Consider the following 26,729-nt stretch of genomic DNA (forward strand, 5'->3'; position numbering starts at 1 on the left):
CCCCAATTATTACACTGTTTCATGTCCCTTTAATAGCAGTGATGAATACAAAATGGTTCTTTTGAATCATCATTTTTTGAAGATAACCAGCCTAGACTGACTCACGTAAAATCGATCTGTTTCTTTAAATGCCTGTTGCAACACAATCCATTTCCAGTTCAGCTTCATGTGCAAATCATGAACTACCCTATTGACAATTTCATACTAGAAAATGGATTAAATCAATTGCCCAGAAAATGCACAATTTAAAGTATATCCAAACTGGATAGCAAATTACTTGTTTTTACAACTATAGGTACAATTACTACTTTTCTATTCTGTCTTGCAGTGCTTGTGTATTTCCCTATAGTTTCAACAGTATAAACTACTCAAATGGAATAGCATTCAGTATTGGCCTAACTCCAGCTCAACTGACATCAGCTGGAATCTTCTATGGAAGACACTGAGTGCTTTTGATAATCCTTCACCGTCACCTTCTGTCCTAAACAGTTGTATAAGGTTGCTGGGTACTGAGAAAAAGGCACAACGCCCCACTGGCTACATTTAGGCAAAGTGATATCTGCATGCACTTCTTGTGTCTGCACATCCTCTCTCCTTTTATCTCACATTGTCCATAAAGCACCCTGAGTTCAACTCCTATAACTGAAAGCGGTATACAGAGAGATGTAAATTTATTTATAGATTTTAAGGTCAGAAGGGCCCATTATGATCATTTAGTCTGACCCCCAGCATAACACAAGCCATAGAACATAAAACTTCTTTTATAACAAATTTTATTTCAGAATTTTGAAAGCTGGAGGAGGCTTGGTCAGGCTTAGCTGGAATTTTGTGTGCCCACAACACACCATAAAGAAAATGACGTGTCCGTTTTTTTGGCATCGACAATCACCTGTTTTATGGGCGTCAGCATGATGTATTTACAAAGCTTTTTGGCTAGCCATCTGCACTATGTCAAATTGATGACATTTTAAAAGCCCCTGTTATTCTTACCCAAAATACAAGAAGAGTGTGTGAAGGGTCCATCACTGGAATACAGACCATATGTGCCCAAGTAAGGGGAAACCACCTTCTGTATCAGGGATTCCAGTTTCAAATAGTCTTCAGTCACTCCCTTAGATTCGTGAACCCCCTGAAAGAAAGAGCAAAACTGAAGATTAATATTGTCTCCCAAGTCTCAAGATCAAATTGCTCACAAAAGCAGAGAGCTAGCAGGTATTCTGATTACATTATATGCCAAAAGTACACATGCTGTATTACATTGGTTTATTTTATGGTTATTATTTGTATTGCAGTAGTGTGTGGGGAGCTCAATCATACACCAGAGCCCCTTTGTGCTGGGCACTTGTACAAACACATAACAAAAAGACTGCTGCCAGGAGCCTACAGTCTAAGGGCTTGTCTACATTACCCGCTGGATTGACGGGCAGCAACTGATCCAGCGGGGGTCGCTTTATCGCATCTAGTCTAGTGCGATAAATCGACCACAGAGCGCTCTCCCGTCGACTCTGGGACTCCAGTACTCCACCAGAGTGAGAAGCGGAGTCGATGGGGGACGAGTTATTCACGTAGCTGAAGTTGCATAACTTAGATCGATTCCCCCCCAGTGTAGACCAGGCCTTAGGGTATGTATAGCTACACTGCAACCGGGAGGTGTGACTGCAGGACTTGCAGACCTACCTGAGCTAGCTTTGATTCAAACTAGCTTCAGTAATAATAGCAGTGAAACTACGGCTGCACAGACTAGCCCCACCCGTCCAGGACTCTGGTTACATACTCAAGTGGCACCGTCTGTGCTTTCTAAGACCTAATCTACATTTGCAGTGGCGTGTAGGCTACACGTAGCTATATGCTGCAGTGAGGGGCAGGCTGCATTCACACTCACTGGAGACTGTAGCTACACGTGGCAGTGAAAGGCTCTCCATGGCTGGAGCCTTTCCACACTGCCTCCCCCTGCCAGAGCCTTCCTTGCTGACAGAGACTTTCTCTGCGGTGGGGAAAGGCTCCATCAGCAAGGAGGCAGCGGGATGCTACGCTACTAAAAACAGCAGTGTAAATGAGGGAGACAGGGCTTGGGTTTGTAGAGAGCCATGTAAGATGCATACCCTGGGAATCAGGAATGGAGGGCGCTCTACTTTGTCCATCTAACCAGCACCTCACCATTCATACTGTCATTTATTCCCATGCCAGTTAGGCGTGCAATGTCTGTACTTCACACACTGCCATAGACCCTCTCCTAGGTGAGCAAAGGTTTACGGATTCTAAACAAGGGCCCAAACCTACGTGGTTGCAGAGCATCTCGTAAAAGACGTCTGATGCCCTCAAAATTTGTAACACTCACTGATAGCTTCACATACTGCAAATATTGCACCAAAATTCATACATCAGGGTTTTGACAAACTAGCTGATGCATTTGTTACATGGGAGTTCTGACTCTACAGCCACTGGCTTCAATGGGAGCTGCTCACATTCTGCAGTTTGAGAATCAGACCTATAGTCTCTCAGAAACCAAGGCTGAAGAACAGACACTGTGGATCATGATTAAAACTGTCACTGTATTTTTTTTTTAAATTGTGACCTACAAGCACCAACTGACTGAATGCTTAGTAAACCCTTGGAGATGCTGCTTGAGTGGCCAGTACCACAAGGTGTCCCTGTCATCTAAAGCAACACAAACAGGAATGTGACGCCTAAGACAAAAAAGTAAAACACAGAACCTGTTAAAATACATAGTCAAAGATTTTTATGATTTTCATCAAAAATACTTGTAAGAAAGTGTTGTTTCTAGTCTTCCATGCACTTCCCCTTCCCCCAAATCTTGTTACTGTTGAGGCAAAACTCCCATTCAAGTCAGTCAGGCTGAAATTTACATCTGTGGCAGAGGCTTTGTGCAGAAAGGTGAATTTCACTCTTAGCTCTTGACCTTACAACTACATCTGTGTGGAGGCCCACTCCCTGACTTCATTGGGGTTCCACATGGGCATAGGGTTGTGCCCACACAGATCTCATGGCAGGATCGAGGTCTTCTAGCATAAACTTTTAAGCCAATGCAAGTTTTGCCTGAGTAAAGATTTCAGAAATCAATCCAGTATTACAGTGTGTGTCTCTGGTGTAACCTGAAATAATCATAAAAACATCAACAAAAAGTGTTCTCAAAGGAAAACAAGGAAACAAAAACATGCAGATTGAACTATTAACTCTGAATAAATTACCCGTGGTTCTCAAACTGTGCATCGGGATCCCAAAGTGGGTCGCGACCCCGTTTTAATGGGGTCGTCAGGGCTGGTATTAAACTTGCTGGGGCCGGGAGCTGAAGATGAAGCCCGAGCCCCACCACCTGGGGCTGAAGCCAAAGCCCAAAAGCTTCAGCCTTGGTGATGGTGCTCAGTTTACAGGCCCCACACCCGGGACTGAAGCTCTTTCGTTCAACCCCCGCCCCACCCCGAGCCAGGTGGCGGGGCTGGGGCGGGCTCAGGCTTCGGTCCCCGCTTGTGGGGTCATGGAGTAATTTTTGTTGTCAGAAGGGGGTCATGGAGCAATGAAGTTTGAGAACTCCCAAATTACACAATGGATACTCTTTCTTGTTCATGAAATGATCCCCCATTTTTGTAGATGTATTTGTTATCTGTCAATATTCAACAAATAGCTTCTGAGAACAAATTTCAGCCTGTAAAAATGTCTGTGAATGGTTCACTTCAACTCTGCTATTTGTACTGTGTGATTAATAACTGAAGTCACATGGTATTACCTCTGCTCCCTGACTGGATGATTGAAAGTTTTTAAATGGAAAATAATAAATGACGACTAATCAAGAGCAAATAGGGCTGCATCCCTATTCAGTGGGTTTTAGAGAAGGCCCATAAAGAATAAACTTCTGAGATGAATTTCTCGTTAAATATCCAGTCGGGCTAAATTCTGTGAAGCTATCAGGATTCAGAGTCATTTTACTAACTACAACAGAGTCCACCAGCAATCTGAAAACTCATAATGTGACCTCATGAGTAACATCAGAATGAACTCATCATGTACATTTGCAAATCTCTTTTTTACACTATTCAACCAATTATGTGGATATCTGAGCAGACAGAAAATAAGAGGAAAAACACTCAAAAAGCTATAATGAGAGAGAGAGAGAGGAACAACACAAACGTTAGGTTAGGTATTATGAAAACTTTCTGACTACAAGGCTAGGTAAGCACTGGAACAGGTTATCAAGGGAGGTTGTGGAATCTCCATCACTGGAAGTTTTAAAGAACAGATTGGACAAATACCTGTCAGGGATGGTCTAGGTCAGTGACTCTCAACCTTTCCAGACTACTCTACCTCTTTCAGGGATCTGATTTGTCTTCTGAACCCCAAGTTTCACCTCACTTAAAAACTACTTGCTTACAAAATCAGACATAAAAATACAAAAGTGTCACAGCACACTTACTGAAAAATTGCTGACTTTATCATATTTACCATCTAATTATAAAATAAATCAATTGGAATATAAATATTGTACTTACATTTCAGTGTGTAGTATACAGAGCAGTATAAACAAATCATTGTCTGTATGAAATTATAGTTTGTACTGACTTGGCTAGTACTTTTTTATGTAGCCTGTTGTAAAACTAGGCAAATAGCTAGATGAGTTGATATAACCCCGGAAGACCTCTAAGTAGCCCCAGAGTACGTGTACCCCTGGTTGAAAACTACTGCTCCAAAGCACTTTCAACCCCTCCAAGCTTGGTATCGTCCACACATTTTAAAAGTGTACTCTCTATGCCATTATCTAAATCACTGATGAAGATATTGAACAGAACTGGACCCAGAACTGATCCCTGCAGGACCCCATTCATTATGCCCTTCCAGCTTGATGGTGAACCACTGATAACTACTCTCTGGGAACGGTTTTCTAACCAGTCATATGCACCCACCTTATAGTAGTTTGTTTATGAGACGATCATGCAAGACAGTATCAAAAATCTTACTAAAGTCAAGATATACCACATCTACAACTTCCCCCTGTCCACAAGACTTGCTACCCTGTCAATAGAAAACTATTTGGTTGGTTTGACACAATTTGTTCTTGACAAATCCATCCTGTTACTTATCACCTTATTATCTTCTAGATGTTTGCAAATTGATTGTTTAAGGTTGTCCTTATTTCCCTTTTAATAGATGGACACTATATTTGCCCTTTTCCAGTCCTCTGGAATCTCTGCCGTCTTCCATGACTTTTTGAAGATAATCGCTAATGGCTCAGATATCTCCTCAGTACCTCCTGAGTAGGAGCTGACTGAGGAGGTATCTGAGCCATTAGCAATTATTCTCCAATCCTGGGGGAGAGTAGCAGCCCTACAACTCTGTCATAGCACTGCTACTCTCCCCTGGGATTGGAGAAGGATTCTGCCTGCTGTTGTAAAAAGCACTTGAAAAATATCAGTTCACTAGTACTATGAGATCTTCTCTCCTCCCACAAGCCCTTTCACAACAGTATCTGACAGTTCAATTTCACCGCCAGTTCAGTCACAAAGTTCCTTCTTTCACTTGCAAGAACTAGAAGGACATTAATCTCCAGCCCTCATTTTTACTTTAGTTTATTTGCATCCCCACTTTTCAAGCATGGAGACCTCAAAGTGCCGTTACCTTTGAATGAGGTTAAAACTCCAGCTGTTTACATAGGCAGCAATTAGTCTTAGCCCTCAGCTCTGTATTCAGTCGTCAGACATTTTTCAATACTTTTTGCATAGCCAAAGAGCATCTGGCTCCCTCTGGAGATGTGATGACCTTTCTTTTATTTTGTCTCTTGGCACAAATACATTGTTACCACCTGCAGGATCCTTCCTTCCCAAACTATTGTTACAGAACTTCCTGAATTCTCTGAGAGGGGATTGTGCCTTTAGAGATTAAATAGCAGACTATATATACACTATTTTCCGTGGTGCAATTTGTATGTAGCCTCTCTCAATACCAGAAGTATGATGGACTTCAGGCTATACGATGAATTCGTAAAACTATTTATTTTTGGTGTGTGAATAAGTGCCAGATTGAATGCTCCAGAGCCCTGTATTTATCCAAAGAACAGGCACAGCACCATGCATAAGCATGTGCCCTGGACCACCAATATACCTGTATGTGTTGGAGGGAACCTCCTCAGTGTGAGAGGGGGTGTTGCAGTATCCATGTGTGTGGGGATGAGTTGTCCCTGAACTAGAGCCTGATTAAGCCACATGCGGCGAGGAGTCATTTTTGAGCTAGGCTGCAGCCAATCCACAAGCTAAGAGCTGGTCTGGTGACTCTCAGGACAGATACACAAGCCTCAAAGGAGAACAGCAGCTCAGTCTGCACAGCATCACTTCATAACTTTGAACTCTCCCCTGCCTGACAGTGGAGACAGACTCCACAGGTTTTAGCCTGCTCTAGCCTAGCTCCCAGCCCTACTTTTGCTTTCCTGCTCCTGAGTATGTCTCCAGTTTCTGTTCTAGCTGCCACCACACTGACCACTAGGCAAGGCTTCCACTGCTCCAACCACTAGACCAGACCCTCCATCTCTTGCTTTCTGACACCATGGTACTTTCAGACTCTCTGAGTCTGCCAGCAAGGCTTGCAATTACTGTCAGTTGGTCAGGTGGGTGAGGTAATATCTTTTATTGGACTAACTTCTGTTGCATACAGTTGGTCAGGTGACATTTGTCCACTGAAAACTGTCTGCAGAGGACCCAACTCATTTCATAAGGGTCACCTAAACACAAGATCCTCAGTCTCACTCTGGCACCTGAGGAGGAAAGTGGCTGAGCCATCTCTGTGCTGATCCTTGTGGCTTCTAGGGGACAGCTGGCTGTTCTATATTGTTTAACCTTCTGGAAAAACTATGAAGACCAACAATTTCCTCTGGCTTTTGTAGTGGGCTGAAGGTTGGAGGGATTTGGTTTATATTTAGTTATATGTGGGGAAGTCCATATTGTATATTTTAATGTCTGGATAGGTGACCACAGTATAGATCTATAGTCAGTGTACTCTCAGCTGATCCACTGAAACAGGTAATGTATCCATTTGACTATGCATGTTCTTATCCTGGACATTGAGCCATGTCTGGGGTCCTTTACTTCCAGAGATAAGTTACACTTGTCTTACTAATATATGTGGGAAAATGAAAATCCAGACACCTAACTCCTAGAATATTCAAGAGAGAGAGAGCCCAACAAAATGTTGAAACTACCAGCTCAAGACTGCAAAAACCTGCTAAGGAGTTGCATTGCTGGTGCCAGTAAAGGGTACTGAGAGGGAGGATAGATGGTCTTCTAGTTAAAGCACAGAACCAGGGCTCGGATTCAATCCCGGGCTCTGCTACAGACTTCCTTTGTGACCTTGGGCAATCAATGGATCTCTTGTTGCCTCAGTTCCTCATCTGTAAAATGGAATAAGACTAACTTTCTCCCACCCTTTACCTATCTTGTCTGTTTAGATTGCAAGCTCTTCTTCACAACAGAGTCTGTCTCACACTGTGTATTTGTATCATGCCTAGAACAACAGGACCCATCGTGGTTGGGATCTCTAAGCACGACTGAAATAAAAAGAACGAACAATATTAAATATCCTGTGCAGCCTGATGTCTACAGCCTTCCAGGGGGACACACAGGAGACGAGGGGAGAGAGCAGGCAAAGGCACCTCAATGAAGTCACTTCTTTGAGGAGAATGGAAATACCACATGTGAAGAACATTCTCTTCTTTTAAATGAAGTGTGTATAGTGCAGTTTATATAGATATGTTGATGTCTGCTGTTAATTCTGAGTTGACTAAAAACTGTGTTAGCAGTATTGTCCACCACAAGCACTGAAAAATCTTGAGTCAGACCCTCCTTGTCCCCAATATCAAGAGATGAAAAAACCTTCATGATTTTTAAGCCAAATGATATATTTGGGGTTTTTTTTCTTCCCTTCTGGGTTTTTAGCTTTTAGGGTACATTTGGGCCACACTTTCAAGAGAGCTAGAACCTTACTATTTTATATGTTTGAAAACTGAGATTCTCATGTAATGACTTGACTCCAGGAGCTTGGGGTTCAAGAAAACATCAAATATTACAACACTCATGATAAAATCATGAAAGTTGGCAACGTGGTGAGAATCTCTTATATTTATATTTAGCCATTTTCAAACAGTGAGATCTCAGAGTGCTTTGCAGAGATTGCTACATACTGGAATGGCTTCAGGCAGCATTGAAACGCAACTACCTCTGGGACAGGGAGCAGCGGCTGTGTAACAGCACAAAGCAACAAAGGAGAACAGTTTAAGACAGAAAGTGAAGAGGAGACAGATCTTCTGTGGGTGTAAATTGTCATAGCTACAGTTTACACCAGTGGAGTATCAGCCCACAGGTATCTAACTATAAATGGAGGGGGAATCTAGTTAGGCAAGATGCAATAATCCAGATTGCGGTTTGGTTAGTAACACTGCAGGTTCACAAGCTTTCTTTTGCAAAAAATTCAGAGCACTCTCCAATGACCACAATGGTCACAACAGCAGTTTTACATCTCACCTACGAGTCCAACTCCTATTTAAGTCCTACTGAAACCTATCCCTGCTTAGCTTTTGAGAGCTGACAAGATCACAGCCCAGAAGTGGTATGGCTGCAGGCATGTACTACAGCATGCAGTAGGCTAGTTTAAGACATAAGAAAAACCGTGATGAGAGGTCTTCCATAATCCCATTAGATCAGATGATGTCTCTGAACTCTCTTTGCTTTATTACTGAAATATCAGGCAACTGCTGTGTTCACAGTGCCTCTCAGCATGGTTTAATATTCACCAAAATAACCAGGTATGGTGTACGTTTCTGGTTCTTGAGAGTACGTACCTGGATTGGCATCTTTTAATTCTTCCAGCTACCATGTTATGCCATGCTGTGTATCACATCAATGCATGAGAATAAAACAAAAGATAGATCCTGATGCTAAAAACTGGCCTGCTTTATCCAGTGGGCAATAATATTACAGGCTGGTGCTCCATGCATTAGAGAGAGAGACTAAAATGCTGATCATCATCAGTAAAACAGTAGCTTTGATCTGCTCTTTAATGCAGTATTTGCTCTGCAACTATGCAAACATCTTTCTTTAAAACATAATTGTTACTTTTCATGAACCCAGTCTCATTTATCTGGAGAGTTTTGTGCGTCTTTGAGTGTAAGATGCATCTATTTAATTCCTTTCAAAGGTCTCTGTTTCTCAGTTTGAGGACCAAGATATTGTAATGTCATACAGAGGCAAACATGCTAAAATTTCTGAAGAAAAAGAGGGAGCATTCATACTGGGCCAAATCCTGATCTGTGTTACACCATTGTGAAATCCAAAAGTAATTCTGGCATCTTCAGTGGGATTACTCTGATAAACTCAGGTCAGATTCTCAATCATCTTTTGAAGGATGGATGATGGAGATTTAATTCCTGAAGATATGGATGATACTGAAAGTGGAAAAGATCTGTACTCAGCATCAAGGAAAGAGTCACATCTTTCAAAGTTTAATAACATTATCAAAATCCATACTTCACTACTTTAGATTAAATCATTAATTGCACCTTCCCCAGAAGTTACAGAGAACTTTTTGTTATTTCTATTATGACAGGGCCTAGGGACCGCAACCGAGATCTGGGTCCCCATAAGCTAGGGGCTGTACAAACACCAAGTAAGAAAGAGACAGTCCCTGCCCCAGAGAGCCTGGCAGGCTGCCCTGCAGCTGGGAGTATGTAAGCTGGGAGTCCAGGATGCTAAGGAGCCAGTAGCCTGGAGGAGCCTAGGAGATGACCAGGCAGGTATCTGATGGAAAAACATTGTCAGAAAATTTCTGACCAGTTCTAGACATGATACACAAGCAGAGTGAACATGGTCATGGTTTGTGTCTCCCATGTTAGTGCCAAGATACTTATTCTCATTTTGTTTGGGTGTTTTTCAGTCTTTTGGGTGGGATTTTGTTGGGAGACAATTAACTAAACTGAGAGGGAAGGGAGAGAGGATACTGAAGGGAGGGAGGAAAAGCGTGTGGGAATAAGAGGAAGATGGGTGGAGTCACGGGAAGAGAAGAGACTGTGAGGGAGGAGACAAGAGGGGGGTGGAGCGAACAGCCAGTTAGCACCGTGGAGAAACTGTCCAGAGTAAGAACGGCAGACCCGTAGAACACAGTTAAGCATGGCTAGTGTGGCAGTTTGTGTGTCAACTGGTATAAATCCAGTGGATTAACTACCAACCATTGAGTTTATAAGAGTATATGAGGCCTTCATTTGCAAAACACAGAGGAAAGGAAAAGCAAATTATTTCTTTGGGAAGCACAACTACGATCAAAATCAACAGGAATTCACAGGCAGAAGGTAGAAACTGATCCATTTTAAAGAACTGAAAAAGCGACACATGGATTTACTACCATGGACTGTGTGAGTAAGTAAAGCTGGAGAATATAATGCACAGATGTACTCAGAAGGGTGACCGAAGATTTAAGGATTTATTATGCTTGGTTTTAGATCTGTATAACGTCTAAGTTCTGAAACGGTCACAATTACAGCCCCGATTCAGGAAGGCATGTAAGCATGTTCCTAAATTCAAATGTGATCACAGGCTTAAATGCCTTCCTGAATTGGCCTAAGGTTCTTCTATAAATTTAGCTCTCTGTGTGTCCAATATGAAGAAGCTGGGCTCATTTAATGGTTTTGAACTACTATTTGAATAGTATTAAATAGTTTAAAGCAATTTTATAGTAAAATAAAGGATATATGACTTGTAACTATGCCATGAACTTGATATTTATTAAATGGATTCTGTGATTTTTCATTAAAAAAAATCGAAGTCATGACTTTCCCTTATTTTTTACCATGGCAACCAACCAATCTTAATCAAGACATTTATTTCTACTTGTTTTTTTTTTTTTTTAAACTACGCAGTATTCCTTTATGTTTGTAAAAGGCCAGCTTCTGACACCCTGAATGACAATGGGTAGCACCTTACTTCTTGAGCAGTCCCGTCGAAATCTGTGGCATTACGCATGGAGTAAGGTGGTACTCAGCGTGAGGACTTGTCTACACTATTGCTTACGTCGATGTAACTTACATTGCTCAGGGGGGTGAAAAAGCAACTCCCTGAGGGCTGTAAGTTATATCGACTTATAGCACTGGCTACACTCTCATTGAGGTGGAGTAATTACTTCGAGGGTAGAGTGTCTCCTGGTGAAGACGTGCTGCGCCAATGTAGCACTGTAGTGAAGACAAGCCCTGAGTAAGGATGGCAGAATCCGACCATGTGTAACTGTATTGTAATTTTTGTTTACCTCTCTTTTCTCCATTCTTTCCCTACTCATTTCTTACTGTAAGAAAAAAACCTATTTAAATTACGAAACAAAGAAATTAAAAAGATGACCCAATAGCATCCCAGCTGCCAAAAGTGATGTGCTAGAAAAGAAGACTGTGAGACAAGTTCTTAGCTTCACCCAAGTTTCAATATTCCTAGTCAAGACAAAATGTGAGAAATAAACAATGTATGTGCCCCATCCCCAGCCCAGCAGGGAGGGGCTCAGGATGGGATTTTCAACAGAGCCTAAGGGAATCAGGCATCATATTTCAATGGGAGCCAGGCACCTAATTTCCTTAGGCTCCTTTGAAAACCCCAGCCATAAAGTCTGCATGGGGAAGGCATGCCTGGGAGTTGCCAATCACCTGGGGCTTGTTAAAGGATGAAAGAAGACAGAGAGCTGTAGGCGGTGTTCTAGTGAGCACACACAGAATCTCTTCTCTGAGGGGAGCTGATCTGCAAAACCCTGCAGAGTGACAAAAAGGAAGATGGTTTATTTTATTGTGCACTATTTACTCTGTGTAAAAAGGGACCAGTTGTAGCTTTTCTTATCCAGTGGACAAGGGTTATGCTGTTTAACACCTGAGGGAAAGGGACTGCTACATCCCCTGAAAAAGGGGATTAATCATTTTCTGTATTAGGGAACTTGTTTTATGAAGAGAGACAAAGGCCTAAGTATTTCCCTTGTGAGGGGAAGGCACTGGTGTTGTAAACCCACCCCCAAGAGTGTCAGCACTAACTAAAAGTACTGAGTGGTTCTGAGAAGTGGAGTTTGCTGCACCAGCCCCCATATGGTTCCTTTTTGTGAATTACTGCCTCAGTGAGCCAGGCCATTCCAAGCACGGGGATCCACAATGTGGATCATCTTATTGCACAGTCCTCATTTCACTCCTATTTGTCACTGCACAATATCCCTCCTCAAACAAATCCCCACACACAATTCGTTCTCTCCACCAAGCATAAAATCAAACCCTAGGCTCTATTCTCTCCTCACCACACATCGCTCTGTGCCTCCATAATCAATCCCCTCTATACTTCGGAATAAAAGTTTTTAGCCAGTGTGCCTCAGTATGATTAATATGCTTTGCTGCTTTCTTTTGAATGACCCCATAATAACCCACATCCTAAATGGGAGACCACTGTCTACTGTTCTTCACTCCACATACATAACTCAGTTACATCTGTCTAGGCCAAAACAAGGAAATATAAACAAGTGTCTCATCCCCCAACACTTCTCACCTAGCTCATGTTGTGCTTTTTTGGCCCAAGTAATGGAGCACAAAAGGTCCAAGCTTCACCTCAGATACTCCTCATAGGCATGGTATTGCCTGGGCAGATATATTGAAAGGAACGGTAAAAATCCTGATTCACCGACGCGGGGGCCTTTAGCATTAACAGGATACACTGATCAGAAACTGATGGACCCTAAAAATTAAGTGACAGCCACCATCTCTGCTAACACCGGGGACTGAACTGGGGATTGAATGTACCACTTGAACTAACAGCCAGGCTCTCAAAGTGAGAGCTGTGATAGATCCTCATCCTCTATGGCACATCTGAGTGAGATGCATAACACACACTGACCAGAATGTCTACCGGCTCCTTTCCCTTGCTCCTCCTGGCTTCGTCACACTCGTGCTCAGCTCTTGTCTGCCCCCCCACCCCCCCTCACGTCTTGGGTCTCACCTTCCTAACCCCACCGGCTACTTCCTGGGTTCCATCCACTAGCCCCTTGCTCATCCCAGCTACCTCGCACCACGTCTCAGCTCCTGGCTCCCCCTGATTTCCTGGCTTCTTTCCCAGGCTGCCTACACAGCTGCTCCTTGGATCCTCCCTCAACCCCACACTGAGGTTTATTAATGTTTATTAATGAAAATATTAGTGAAGCACTTTTAAATTTCAAATGGTCATGGCTGATCAATAACAACTAACTTTTTGGCTTATATTTATAAAGGGACATCATTTCCTAAAAGTGTCCTGTAGTCTTGTATCCACATCTTGGTCCAAAGAGGACTCTTCATTCAGTTACCCTCACTTGCCTTTTAAACAAACTATTAAATGACTATTTTAATTACATATTGTACCAAGGACCAGCAGCTCTGGACTAAAGCTCTGTTATTACAGTATCCTCCAATCACTGGGCATCAATAGGTTGCACGTTTAGATGCACTGATGTGTACATTAGCCATTGATTAAGTATTTATAGGACTCTTACTTGAACTTTTAATGTTTTAGTTGACTACAGAGTTTTTACAAGAAAGCACCGGCAAAAGGAGATGGTCTCAGATTTCAACAATGACCAACTGCCAGATACATTTTTAATAAACTGAAAGGACATTTTTTGAAATGGCCTTTTACCAGATCCATTTGGGCAAAGCAAGCAGGAATTCCAACGGCAGGCTCTCAGTCTTGTCACAGGAGGATGTGAAAGATGGCTAAGAATGCAGTGTATTTCGTAATGCTTTGAAGAATGCCCATTGCAGATCCATCACAGATGAAAAGGAGCTGAAGCAGAGGAGAATCATATCCCAGGTACCTGACGACTCTCAACTAAAGCTCAGAGAAACAATGGGACCAAAAGCCAGGCTTTCCATTATTTAAGTCAATATAGCAATCATGACTATTGGTGGATTGACAGCCCTGGAGAACAAAGTCCTGTCATAGAACAACAGGTTGCAACAGTGCATGCTTCACCTCACACTACTCCTGTCAACAGGCCTCACTCCTGCCCTGGAGAGGATCCACGTCTAGGCATGAAAAGGTTACTCACTCTTCAGTGCTTGATCTCCATCTTGATCCTGCCACTGAGGGGCTCAGTCTTAGACTGTTGAAATTAATGGGACTATGTGATAGAGGAAGAAAATACTAGGTCGGGAATGTTTGCAGGATCAGGCCCAAATACACAAATTAGTGCCACCAGCTTTAACAACTTTCAGTCTACAACCATCCTGCACCAGATTTCAACAGTTGCCCTAGAAGTGACTAGTAACAGGATACAGAAGAAACAACGAGGAGTCCTTGTGGCACCTTAGAGACTAACAAATTTATCTGGGTATAAGCTTTTGTAGGCTAAAACCCACTTCATCAGATGCATGGAGTGAAAAATACAGTAAGCAGGTATAAATATACAGCACATGAAAAGATGGGAGTTGCCTTACCAAGTGGGCCACATCCACCCTAATGGAATTGGCCTCGTTAGCACTGACCCCCCACTTGGTAAGGCAGGGACTCCACATTGCTTTTGCTGATACAGACTAACATTGCTATCTCCTGAGTTAGCTAGTCCCCTATCTTGCCTTAACCACCTAGGAAAGAAGGTAAGGAAGATAAGTACTTCCTGCCTTACATAGGTTTGAAAGGCAGCAGATCCCAGGAGGGGGAGAGAGAATATTTATACAGAAATGACTGCAAAGTCTTAACAGAGCCGGCTAATATGACTGTCAGAAACTACAGAGATAACACGCACACTCACACACACTTAATGATTACCTGACAGACAGACACGAGATATTAACAGCTGCTATTCAGTTAAAGAAAGATGGTCTTCTGTCTCGTCTTCAGTTTTACCCTGCAAGGCAGACCCAAAACAACATCTACAGCAAAAACTTCTGTTATTCAGACATGGTTATTAGCATATCACTGCTATGGCGATGCAAGCTGTGATGTACACTCTGGGACCACATAAATAACAAGAGTGAAATAAACAGTCAATCAAAGTGATAGGGATGGATTTGATTGTAAGAAAAGAGGAAGGCACTGTAGTTAAAATGACATATGATGGTCTAAAATTACAAGGCTTGATTCACTGCTGTGTTATCTCTGTTCTGAGCATGTAACTTCATTGATTTCAACAGTTACACCAACACACAACTGGAATAACACAGGGGCGAATCAGACGCAGAGAATTTCCCTTTTACAAACACTTTTTTCCATTAAATAATTTTTAGTGCCAATGAAAATTATTTCCAAGGTACATAGTCAATGCTCAGAACAACTTGCTCTCTTGGTTGAGAAACAAAAGTGGGGTGTTCTTGAATATACTGTTCATGTTAGTGGGAATCATGAGACTAAATCCCCATGCAGATCTCTGAACAGGTATGCAACTGTGTATGTATTTTTCACTGTCCACTTGCTTTTCACAAAGAATTTATTCTTATCTGGTTGAATTGGTATCTAGCTTCTCAATATAAATCTCTAGTATAAAATTAAAAGCCAAGAAAATGCATCCAGAATGACTCCTGCAACCCTTACTCACAAGAGTACTGCTATTAAAGCCATACTCTCATAGGTAAGGGTTACTTATGTGATTAAAGGTTGCAGGACTGGGCCCCAAATTTGAAAAGTCAAAACATTATCTAAGCCACAGAGTATATTACCAAACCTTTTGTGCCTCTATACACTCTGCATTCATACAGTGCTGAAATGCAAAAGACAGAGGGCCTGATACAGTGTCCACTGCAATCAAATGAAAGGCTTCTATCAACATCAACGGGCATTGAATCAGGCCCTAAAAACATATTAAATATATTCAATATTCCCTCTTCTAAACACTCACCCATAAAAGTTTAATGATAACAAACCCATAAAAATGAAACTCATGATGGTTGTGAAAAGACAGAATTTTCAGTGGCTATTGTTCACAAGTGGTTTCACTACAACACGATATATTAAACAGATTCTTCTCTGCCTTTGTAATCTCTGAAACCAAGAACAACACTTGGCATATCTAACGAGTTAATGATATATCTCTAGTTTCTTCTAGAACATGAGTGTAATTATTTACCCATGCTGTAAATATTGGCAGGAGATCAACAACGGCTGATAGGATTACTGGTATCAGTGATAGGAAGGAGCTCAAGAACTGAACCCTCTTGATGGGTGAGAGAATGAAGCTGTTAACTGCTTTCATTGATGTAGCTGCATGACAATTATACATGTATTGAGGGGGTGCAATACCAGATAAGTGGTCAGATCCACACCTGGTGAAAATCAGCATAGCTCTGTTGAAGTCAGTGGAGCTACACTGAATTACACCACCTGATGATCTGGCCCAATGAAATGCAGGGCTGGAAACCTGGGCAGGCCATATCTTAAAGGGAATAATAATAGTTTCACACACATTGGGTAAAATCCTGGCCCTATAAAAGTCAGTGAGAGTTTTGCCATTGAATTCAGTAGGGTCCAGATTTCAACCAGAGCACCTTCCATCAAGGATTGCAAGGCATTAAAAAATGAGTTAAACTTCATAACTTATCTACGAGGAACTGTAAGCATCATTTATACAGAAGGAGAAACTGAAATACGGAGAGGTAAAGGAATTTGCCCATCACGCTAATCAGGAGCAGAGATGGGTCAAGAAGCTAGGAGTTCTGACTCCCAGTTCCCTCCTCTAACCATTCGTCCATGCTCCCCAGCCTGGAAAGAAACTCTCAGTTACTTTCTTCTATGTTTTCTTTTTGCTGACTCATTTCACTTTCATCCAAAGCAGATGACACTGACATTTTTTAACCTTTAGGAACTACACTCTCAGCAGCAACAACAAAATAGCTCCAAGCCAAAAACTTAATTTTGGCTTCTTCTCCATAAGTGAGCTAAACCTAATCCACTTAAAATGTGTTTTTCATACTTGGGGTTCTTCTGCAACCATAGGTGCTCTAGGGCTTGAGCACCCACGGGGGAAAAAAATGGTGGGTGCTCAGCACCTACTGGCAGCCCCCATCAGCTCCTCCCCCTCTCCCCAGTGCCCGCTGGTGGCCCCACCAATCAGACCCTCCCACTGCCTCCCCGCATGCCACAGATCAGTTGTTTAGCTGCATGCAGGAGGTGCTGGGAGGAGAGGGATGAACGGGGATGGGGTGGAATGGGGAGGGAAGAGCAGGGTGGGGGCAGGAAGAGGCAGGGAGAGGCTTGGGGGAAGCGGTGGAGTGGGGGCGGGGCCTTGGGCAGAGCGAGGGTCAAGCACCCCCCCAGAAAGGACAAAGTCAGTGCCTGTGTCTGCAACGATCCAAAGACAGAAAGAAAATGAGCTGGATGAAGCAGAGTAATGCCTTTCCAGATTGGAACACGCAGGAAGAAAATAGCTTTCCCTTCTTTCCCAAAGATCTTAACCTACCGGAGCTGACCATTCATTACAGGAAAAGTTACCAACAGGCCTCTCAGAGTATGCCAACACACATTTGGGAGCACATATATTGGTGCACAGCTCCTTGCATTTGCATGTGCAAAATAGGAATTACAGGACAGATTCTGAGCTGGTGTAAATCAGTGTAGCTCCAATTTAAGGTTATGGAAGCTATAGTGATGTATGCCAGCTAGGGATCTGGCCCTACAAGTCTAACTACTCATTTGAAGATACAAGTACCCTTTTTTTGCACATGTATACAGATGCATCCACAAATAGTTTGGTCACATTTTTAGAAGCCCACTAAAAATGTGGCCTTACACTTTCTCCTAAGTAGCTGGTATCCTGGAAAAGGCTAGTACATGAAGGGTTTAATGTTACATGTTTGTTTTAATCTCTGCCTCTCTCATAGTCACAATGTAGCAAAAGTGGAGAAGCAGACAGGCTGGGCATGGTGATATTGACAGAAGTAAGTGTTCCAGATTCCTGCAACTGCTGCAGAAATAAAGATCTTGTCATTTTCACTTTATTCTCAGGAAGTGCAGAGTTATGTCAATTTCACTGTGTGTGCAGTGCGGTTGTAGCCATCTTAGTCCCAGGATATTAGAGAGACAAGGTGGGTGAGGTAATATCTTTTACTGGACCAGCTTCTATTGGAGAGAAAGAGACACGCTTTCGAGCTGCACAAGAACTCTTCTTCAGGTCTGGGAAATGCCCTCAGAGTGTCACAGCTAAAGACCAATTGGAACAGCTTGTTCAGCCATTGTTTAACGGGCCACTTGCCTTCACCTTGAGTGATCCCTTGAAATACTTACGTAAACAAGCTTCTCTACCTTGTATTTAGCTGTGACACTTTGAGTACACTTCCCAGACCTGAAGAAGAGGCGTGAATAAGTATGAAAGCTTGTCTCTTTCACCAACAGAAGTTGATCCAATAAAAGATATTATCTCATCCACCTTGTCTCTCTAATTTCAATATAAGCAGCTGCTCTTGCGCTTTCATTCATTAGTTGGTGACACTGAGACAGAGGCAAAAGATAAGGAAAATGGAATTCCCAGATATAGTTTATATAAAGTCAGAGAGGAGTTTTTTTCAGAATGGCTTTTCTGCAGAAGAAAGGATAGCAATGGGATTTTTTCAGGCATGATCGGGCACATAAAGGAAAAAATAGCTTTCCCCTTATCTATGGAAATCCAAGAAAACATTTCCTCACATTTTATTAAACACTTCAGACAATATGACACTATGAAGACAGAAGATAAGGAAAAGATGTGAGACTGGTAAAAAAACATGAGAAAATTAAAAAACAAAGAAGTTATACTGAAACCTTAAATACACGAGTAGTTATAATCCTTTAGAAGATGAGCAGCTATTTTCCTGCTAAGGAGCCACCAGAAATAATGGTTCACATTTCTGCCATATATAGTTTTTAGGCTGGAGGGTCTCGGATTCCTAAGCAAGTGTCTCCTCTAGGCAGCGAATAGGACTACAACAATTACAATCAAATAACTAACGTGACTTCACATTAAATAAAGCTATGCATAGTTGGGTGACTTAGTGTGGATCTTTCACCATAGCAATACCCAGGCTAACCGATCTATGTCCCCAAATCTTTCAGAGGTGTTTGTGAAATACATTTCAGGTGCAATCAAGTTGGTCTCTGCGCAGATAGATCCTTTTGTATTACAGGCCATACACACAGACACACACCCCCAGCACCCCTGTATTCACATCCAATACACTATTGTAATATTTTTTTAATTTTTTTTTTTTTTTTTTTTTTTTTACAAAATATGCCTCGTGATGTATCTTTTGAAAACTAATAAATCACTGATCATTAATATTCTTCCATGATGTATGTCTGCAGTGTGCTTTAAGAGTTATGGATATATGCCAGAATTATGACTAAAGTGTGTAAACCAGGTATGTCAGGGGGAGTTGTTAAACAGGTCTGCCCTAGACAAAGGAATGTGTTTCTTCTCTGACCAGTAGCCTGGTCATCAGGCAGACACAATGAAAGGTGTATATATACATACCAGGTAAACAAAGATATCAAGCTAACAGCAGGAGAGAGAGAAGGTTGGTCTAATATTTACTTTTCAAAGAATACATTACAAAGGTTTATTAATCTATAAAGACAGGGGGCTGATACTCAAGTGATAAGCAACTGAATGAACTGATTGCATACAATATTACATTACAATAAAAGTGTATAGAGTGAGGCCTTTTCTGAAAGCTAATGACACATTGGGGATTAAGATAATTCTGAAATGTAACATTGAGAAATTATGGATACTTAATGATGATATACTTTAAAGTCTGTGGCCAAACAGGGAGAAAGAGGTTCCCTCCCAGACACAAGAGAAGATCTACCTGTCTCCAAAGAGATTAAGCAAGGTGTGACCAAAAACAATGGAATCCCCATTTACACAGAAATCAGCAATGGGATGAAAAATCCACAGGAAGGGAAGAACAGCATGAGGTCATTCTGCCCTTGAAACAAAGAGACAAAGTGGATGAGATAATATCTTTTACCGGACCAACTTCTGTTGGTGAGAGAGACAAGCTTCAGAGCCACACAGCGGTCCTCTTCAGGTCTGGGAAAGAATTATTTCAGGATGAGGCTTTCCCGAACCCCCACTGCTGGCCTTCAAACAATCCCCAAGCTCATCATCAGAAGCAAGCTCCCCATGTACCAGAATGCACCAACTCAAAGCAGCATGAGACTTTACCCGAGCAACAGATGCAAACCTGTAGACATATCTCCAGCGCCACAATGATCAACACCCCCTCTTCATAAACACACCTTGCAAGATCCATGGATCCTACACATGCCTATCACAATATGTGGTGTATCTCAACCAGTGCACTAAATGCCCCAACAACAACTATGCGGGTGAAACCAGACAATCACTACTCTCTTGAATGAGCTCACACAGGAAAATGATACAAGACAAAAACACCTTATCACCTGTGGGTGAACACTTCACAAAGCCGTCCCTCTACATCTGACCTATCAGTCCTCATTGTCAAAGGAAACCTGCACAACACTTTCAAAAGACAAGCCTGGATGCTTAAACTCATTACTCTGCTGGACACTAAAAACCATGAACTGAACAGAGGCTATGGCTAGACTGGCACTTTACAGCGCTGCAACTTTCTCGCTCAGGGGCGTGAAAAAACACCCCCGAGCGCAGCAAGTTACAGCGCTGTAATGCGCCAGTGTAAACAGTGCCCTGCTCCCAGCGCTCTAAGCTAATCCCCTCGTGGAGGTGGAGTACCATGAGCGCTGGGAGAGCTCTCTCCCAGCGGTGGCACACGACCACACTCGCACTTCGAAGTGCTGCCGCGGGAGCACTCCTGCAGCAGCGCTTTGAAGTTTCGAGTGTGGCCATGCCCAGAGACACTTGTTTTACAGCTTATTACAACAATCTGTTACCCACTACCCCCTTCTTGTTGTCCTTTACCTGCAGAGGTGTTAATGGGCCACTCTACCTTGAATGGTCCCTTACAATATGTGGAACTACTTATGCTAAACAATCAGTTCCACCTTGCATTTTGCTGTGGCGCTGGGAGTGCCTTTCCCAGACCTGAAGAAGAGCTCTTTGTGGCTTGAAAGCTTGCCTCTCTCATCAAACAGAAGTTGGTCTAATCAAATACTTTACCTCACCCACCTTGTCTCTCTAATATACTGGGACCAACATGGCTACAACTACAGTGCATACAACATCTTTTCCTACAAGCTGAGAAAGGGTGTCTGTGTAGAAGTCTCTGGGAACTGAATATAAGTGAGAAACTTACTTAGTCAAAGATCTTTTGCCTAGGAAGACAAGGGAAGCCAGCATCTTGTACTTCTGTGGAAGGTCCTGACTGAGGGAAAGTCAACCACAGCTTACAAGAAGAATGACTGGTGACAGAAACCATCTTGACTAAAGCTTGTACCTTGCTAGCTTAAGTTTTAGATTTTAGATTCATGTTTTCACTTTTATTTGCTTGTAACCCTTTTTAACTTTATTCCTTTTACTTGGCATCACTTAGCTTATGTCCCATAGTTAATACACTTGTTTTATTTTTACTATAAACCAGCTCAGTGCTGTGTTTGAATGGAAGGGTATATTTACCCCAGTTAAGTTAATACGCTGTAATGGGCTGGATGCTACAGAGCACACTGTTTCAGAGAAATTCAGGACTGGCAGTGTGTTGGGGTCACCTTGCTGGTTGTAGCCAAGGCTAGTGGAAGCCAGAGTGGGGTTGTGGGACTGTAGACAGGCTGCTGGGGTCAGAGCTGCTGAACCAGGGCTGTCTAAGCACCCACATATGCAGGGTATGACCTGCATACTGATAGGCTGGCTGTGAGTGTCCAGGCTGGGAGCTACAGCAGCAAAGCATTGTGAGGAACCCAGGGTTACAGGATAAGAGGTGACTCAACCCCTTACTGATCTGGATTGCACCCCCAGACCCTGACAGAGGGTAAAGTTCATCATCTCTTTATAGGTTCCTCCTGAGGTTCAGGCTGATTCATACCTAGTATGCCTGTATGCCTGTCTGCCATTGCTAATGAATTGAAGCATTTTGACTTTAAGCTCTCAAGTCTTTCACCCACTCTGGGCTCCAAGACATTGTCATTCCACACTAATTAAAGAAAATACATCTTGCATTTGGGTTTGGGTAGGAGTCCAAAGAGAAGGGATGCTTGCAGAGTTTTGCAATCCTCCCTCAGTTTGTTTAGACTCTTTTTGAAGAGATATCCAAAGCAGTACTTTGGAAATGCTGCAAATGCAAACTTGACTGCTGCCAAGGACTTGTGAAGACTTCAGACTCATGCCTTCCACACCCACGCTTCCCCTTTAAAACATTAATGAGTATTTTATATTGATGGATTTCAGCCTTCGAAAGGAACTCTGCTGCTTCATCCTCCGTGAATAACTAAATCTATCCCACTGATTTTCTTGCCCTTTGAAGTTTGTCTGAAAAGATTAATGGGAGATCTCTCTTTGTCCACCTAGATTTAAAATTTTTGCCATTTTGATAATTACACAAAATTTCATTATGATTCCCACTAACAATGCAGTGAAGGGGCATCGTTTAAAATACAAACAAATCCTGACCTGTGTGGCTTATTAACACACCATAATGTGTTACTGTTTCTTTCATTTCCTTTATTCACACCTCTTCCACTCCTTATGCTCACTTTCAGTGAGATTTAGGATAAAACTTTTCAGAAGCATCTGAATGATTTAGAAAAAAATAAGTCCCAGGTTCAAAGCTGACTTAGGCACTTGGGCCCAGATACACACAGGTACTTAGGTGCATAGATCCAACTGAAATCAAAGGGAATTAGGTGTCTAAATACCTTTGTGACTCTGGGACCTGGGTCTCTACATCACAATGAGTTTCAATGAGGCTTAGGTTCTGACGTACTTATAAAATTAACCTAAGTCAATTTGGAAAAATGGGACTTAGGCACTTTCGAAAATTTTATCCTAGATCAAAATAAGGCAGGGAGAGAAACTAGGAGATGGAAGTGAAGGACTGAGGGAGGGAGAAGGAGATCTGAGGATCCCAGTTCTCAGAGAGAATGTACACATACCAAATGCTCCTATTAAACTAGGACAGTTCTTATTTCTATAGCCCAGTAATTACAAATTTTCCCCACTAAATCCCACCCAAAACTCTCTCTCCTACTCCAATGTATTTCAGATGCATTCGAGTAGAAGGCATGGACTAGATCTGGCTGGAAACACTCTTTCCCTCCCACAAAAAATGCACAAACTTTCATTGCAGGGAAAGGCTGGAAAAAAGTCCATTTTGGGAAAACTGAAATGGAATTTCTTGGTTTTGTCCCCAGGCTGCCCAATTCCCTGGGCATTTGTGCAGCCCGGATACCAGTGCCCAGTGAGCTAGGGAGTCAGGCAGCCCAGAGAACTGGCTGCCCAGGAAATTGGAAAGCCTGGAGAGCCATCTACCTGGAGAATCAGGGAGCTAGCTGCCCGACTCCCCAGGCAATCGTCCTTCTGGGTTGCCTAATTCCCAAAGAAGCCCAAGCTCCCTGTCAGATGGACTGCCACAGAGTCCAGGAGCCTGGCAGCTGTGGGATCCCTGGCCCCATAGCAGCCTGCCTGGTTTCCATCAAAAGTTTAATGAAAGTCAACATATTTCCTCAGAACATTTTGATTTTGACGAACTGGCATTTTCCAACAGCGAAATGTTGCATCCGAAAATTTTCAACCAGCTCTAGTGTGGAAACTTTCTCCCGAGTATCCCTTTTAAACATTAGCATGTCTGGGGAATGGGAAACAGTTTTCTATCTGCCTTAGAAAGTAAGGACAAGCAAGTTAATTTGCAACCAAATTACATGTAACACCAAAAATGTAAATATTGTATGTAATAAGGGTACATATGGATGAGTGGTGATAAGAGATTGATCCTTATTTCCTGGCTGCAGTCACCTGACAGGAATGAAGGCTACAAAAGGTAACCCCCCCGTCATACAACAAGGGTCAGTAGCTACTGCTACACTGCACAACTTGGGCCAGATCTTCAGCTGGTATAAATCAGTGTAGCTTCACTGAAATCAACGGAATGACACCAATTTACACGAGCTGAGAATATGGCTTTACAAATCAATGTAACATTTTGTTCAAAGTTGACTGATTTTCCTATTGATTTCTGCACAGTATGAAAAGGCTGCCTCCAAGGAGCAACTTTTCTGCCTTTATTCATGTAAACTACAAGGTTACCATAAATATAGCTCATTCTATTATTTTTGAGACAAAACTACTGGTCCAGATCCTATGCTGCTGGAAACTGGTGACTTCAGCAGAACTACAGTTCATACCAGCTGTGGTTTGGCCCCTTTGTGATTCAGAAATGTTGAAAAACACTGGAAATTCCCCACTGCTTATTAGAGTTTCTTGTTTTCTTGAGTTACATACTGAGAAGCCACATCAAGGGCAGATGAGTGTATACAGGAGGAATGACATGTCTATCTTTTTCTTCTCGGATCCCATAGTACCAGGATGCTATTGGATCACAAGACTACTCCTGAATCATTAGCATCATCACATTATTTATTTGTCACAAAATAGATTCTGTTATTAGTGTTGCCTTGTTTCCCTGTGCTCCCCCGTCAGTCTCTCTATATTCACTTGTTGTCTCTTGTGTTCTACTTAGATTGTAAGATCTTTGGGGAAGGGACTGTCTTTTTGTTATATTTGTACAGTGAAGTCTTGTTCCATGACAGCAAGAAGGCAGGGCTGGAGAGAAAAAGGAGATTCTTGAAAGATCACTCAGAACTCCAGAGTCTCGAGCTTACCCTGACTTTAAGCAACAATAGATGCCTTCCCCCCATCCGACCCCTGGCTCCTAGTATCCTAGGTAAAACCCAGGAAATTAGACAGTCCTTAAGTGAAACATACCTGGAGAGTAACTAATGTACTTTGCTAAGGGTTAAGCTGATTGAGAGGGTGACTTCATCTGGTTCAAATACAGTGCTTCCCTTGCAGGTGGGCAGCTTGGTTGCAAAGATTGGTTTGCTTTTTTCCAAACTTGTATCTGGATTAGGAACTAAAGAACAATTCCTCACATAACATGTGCAAAACGATGCGTTTGGTAGTACTAAAAGATCTAGTTTTAAGGGCTGCTGCTAAGTGCCATAGTTAAGAGCTGTCAGTTCCAGCACACAGCTCATTACATATGAGAAAGGTAATTCAATTTTTTTCCTTTTGTTAAACCACTCCCATCCTGTTATTGAAGAGATAGTCAATCTGAGAATGACCATCTACCATAAAAAAAACTCTGTGGTAGCATGCCAGTTAGTCAGCTGCAATCAATTTTAAAGGTGGCTAAAAACCACTACAGGATATTTTGCTGAAACTAGACGCTAACTAAATTGGAAACAATGGGAAAGCAGGCAGTCTCACTTCTGGTAATGATTTAATTCAAAGAACACCCACATAATCTAAGCACTGTTCAGTCACATGGTTAACTGTTTACCTTTTAATTGCCTGTAATTATCAGGTAGCAGCAAGGTAATGAATTACACAGTACGTTTCACATATCACAGAGCGGCATATGTTTGCTACTTTTGCACCTAGGGAGCTAAGGGCAAGAATGTATAATTACTACTGCATAAGAGTTAACCCTACACACTCACCATGGAACAAAACATTACTTACACAGAATGATATATCTAATATATCACATCTATGCCCTTTACTGATCACCATATAAGTGCAGTGGAGCCTTCTCTAGAAAAAATAAAATAAAATAATGTAATTCAACAATACAGCTTCTTTCTGAACAAAATCATCATGCCCACTGCCAGCTCTAGTTGGTTGGGCTGGATGCTGGGCACATGCAGAGGGGGCAAAAAGGGGGACAAAGAATAGCCATACTGGGTGAGGCCAATGATCCATCTAGCCCAGTATCCTGTCTTCTGACAATGGCCAATGCCAGGTGCTTCAGAGGGAATGAACAGAACATGGCAATCGTCAAGTGATCCATCCCTTGCCGTCCAGCCCCAGCATCTGGCAGTCAGAGGCCTAAGAACACCCAGAGCACGGGGTTGCATCCCAGACATGTTGGCTTATAGCCATTGGTGGACCTGTCCTCCATGAGCTTATCTAATTCTTTTTGGAATTCAGTTATAGTTTTGACTTTCACAACATCCCCTGGCAATGAATTCCCCAGGTTGACTGTTCACTGTGTGAAGTAGTACTTCCTTTTGTTTTAAACGTGGTGCCTATTAATTTCATTGGGTGACCCTAGTTCTTGTGCCATCTGAAGGGTAAAAAATGCTTCCTGATCCACTTTCTCCACACCAGTCATGATTTCACAGACCTCTCCCTCCAAGCTTGTAGAGCCGTTCAACAGAGGCTACTTGTACCAGACTACTGACTGGCCTCCATTCACACCCCTTATGTGCTCCCATTGTGGGATAGTGGACAGGAGAATCCAAATAGTGGTGGAACCTTTGGCCTCAAGCATTACCTGTTCCATGCCAGTGGCCTCCCTCCCAGGCAACATGGGGGTAGGAAAGGCATGGGACAGATGATAGATAGGCAGATAGGGTCATGAAAGGAGAGCAGATCCTTTCTCCCTCAAATCCTGTCCCTATGGAATACACATAGAGTTGTATCCCTGCTATAAAATTCTATAGGATGGTTCTAGAGACCTACAGAGAGAATTTCATTCTTAGATTAAATGCCACATAATTTTAGAGACATTTGCAAAGAACCCTACAGATTTCTATAGGAGCCTGTTGGTTTCATTCCTCTGAAACTGTAGGATTTTCCCA

The 26,729-nt window shown here is 42.4% G+C and overlaps 1 protein-coding gene across 4 annotated transcripts in view; it reads right to left on the bottom strand.

The window, feature by feature from the left end:
* ARHGAP8 (Rho GTPase activating protein 8) overlaps positions 1-26,729 on the bottom strand; it is a 302,432-nt gene that overhangs the window by 175,436 nt on the left and 100,267 nt on the right. For 3 of the 4 annotated variants that reach the window (XM_077825740.1, XM_077825730.1, XM_077825749.1), the window contains one exon: positions 991-1,129. The exons of the other annotated variant lie outside the window; for it this stretch is intronic. In XM_077825740.1, the coding sequence (XP_077681866.1) occupies positions 991-1,129 (139 nt within the window). The remainder of the gene's footprint in view (positions 1-990; positions 1,130-26,729) is intronic. 4 annotated transcript variants of the gene reach the window in all.

This window comes from Eretmochelys imbricata, chromosome 1, assembly GCF_965152235.1.
Source record: "Eretmochelys imbricata isolate rEreImb1 chromosome 1, rEreImb1.hap1, whole genome shotgun sequence".
NCBI classification, from domain to species: domain Eukaryota; kingdom Metazoa; phylum Chordata; order Testudines; family Cheloniidae; genus Eretmochelys; species Eretmochelys imbricata.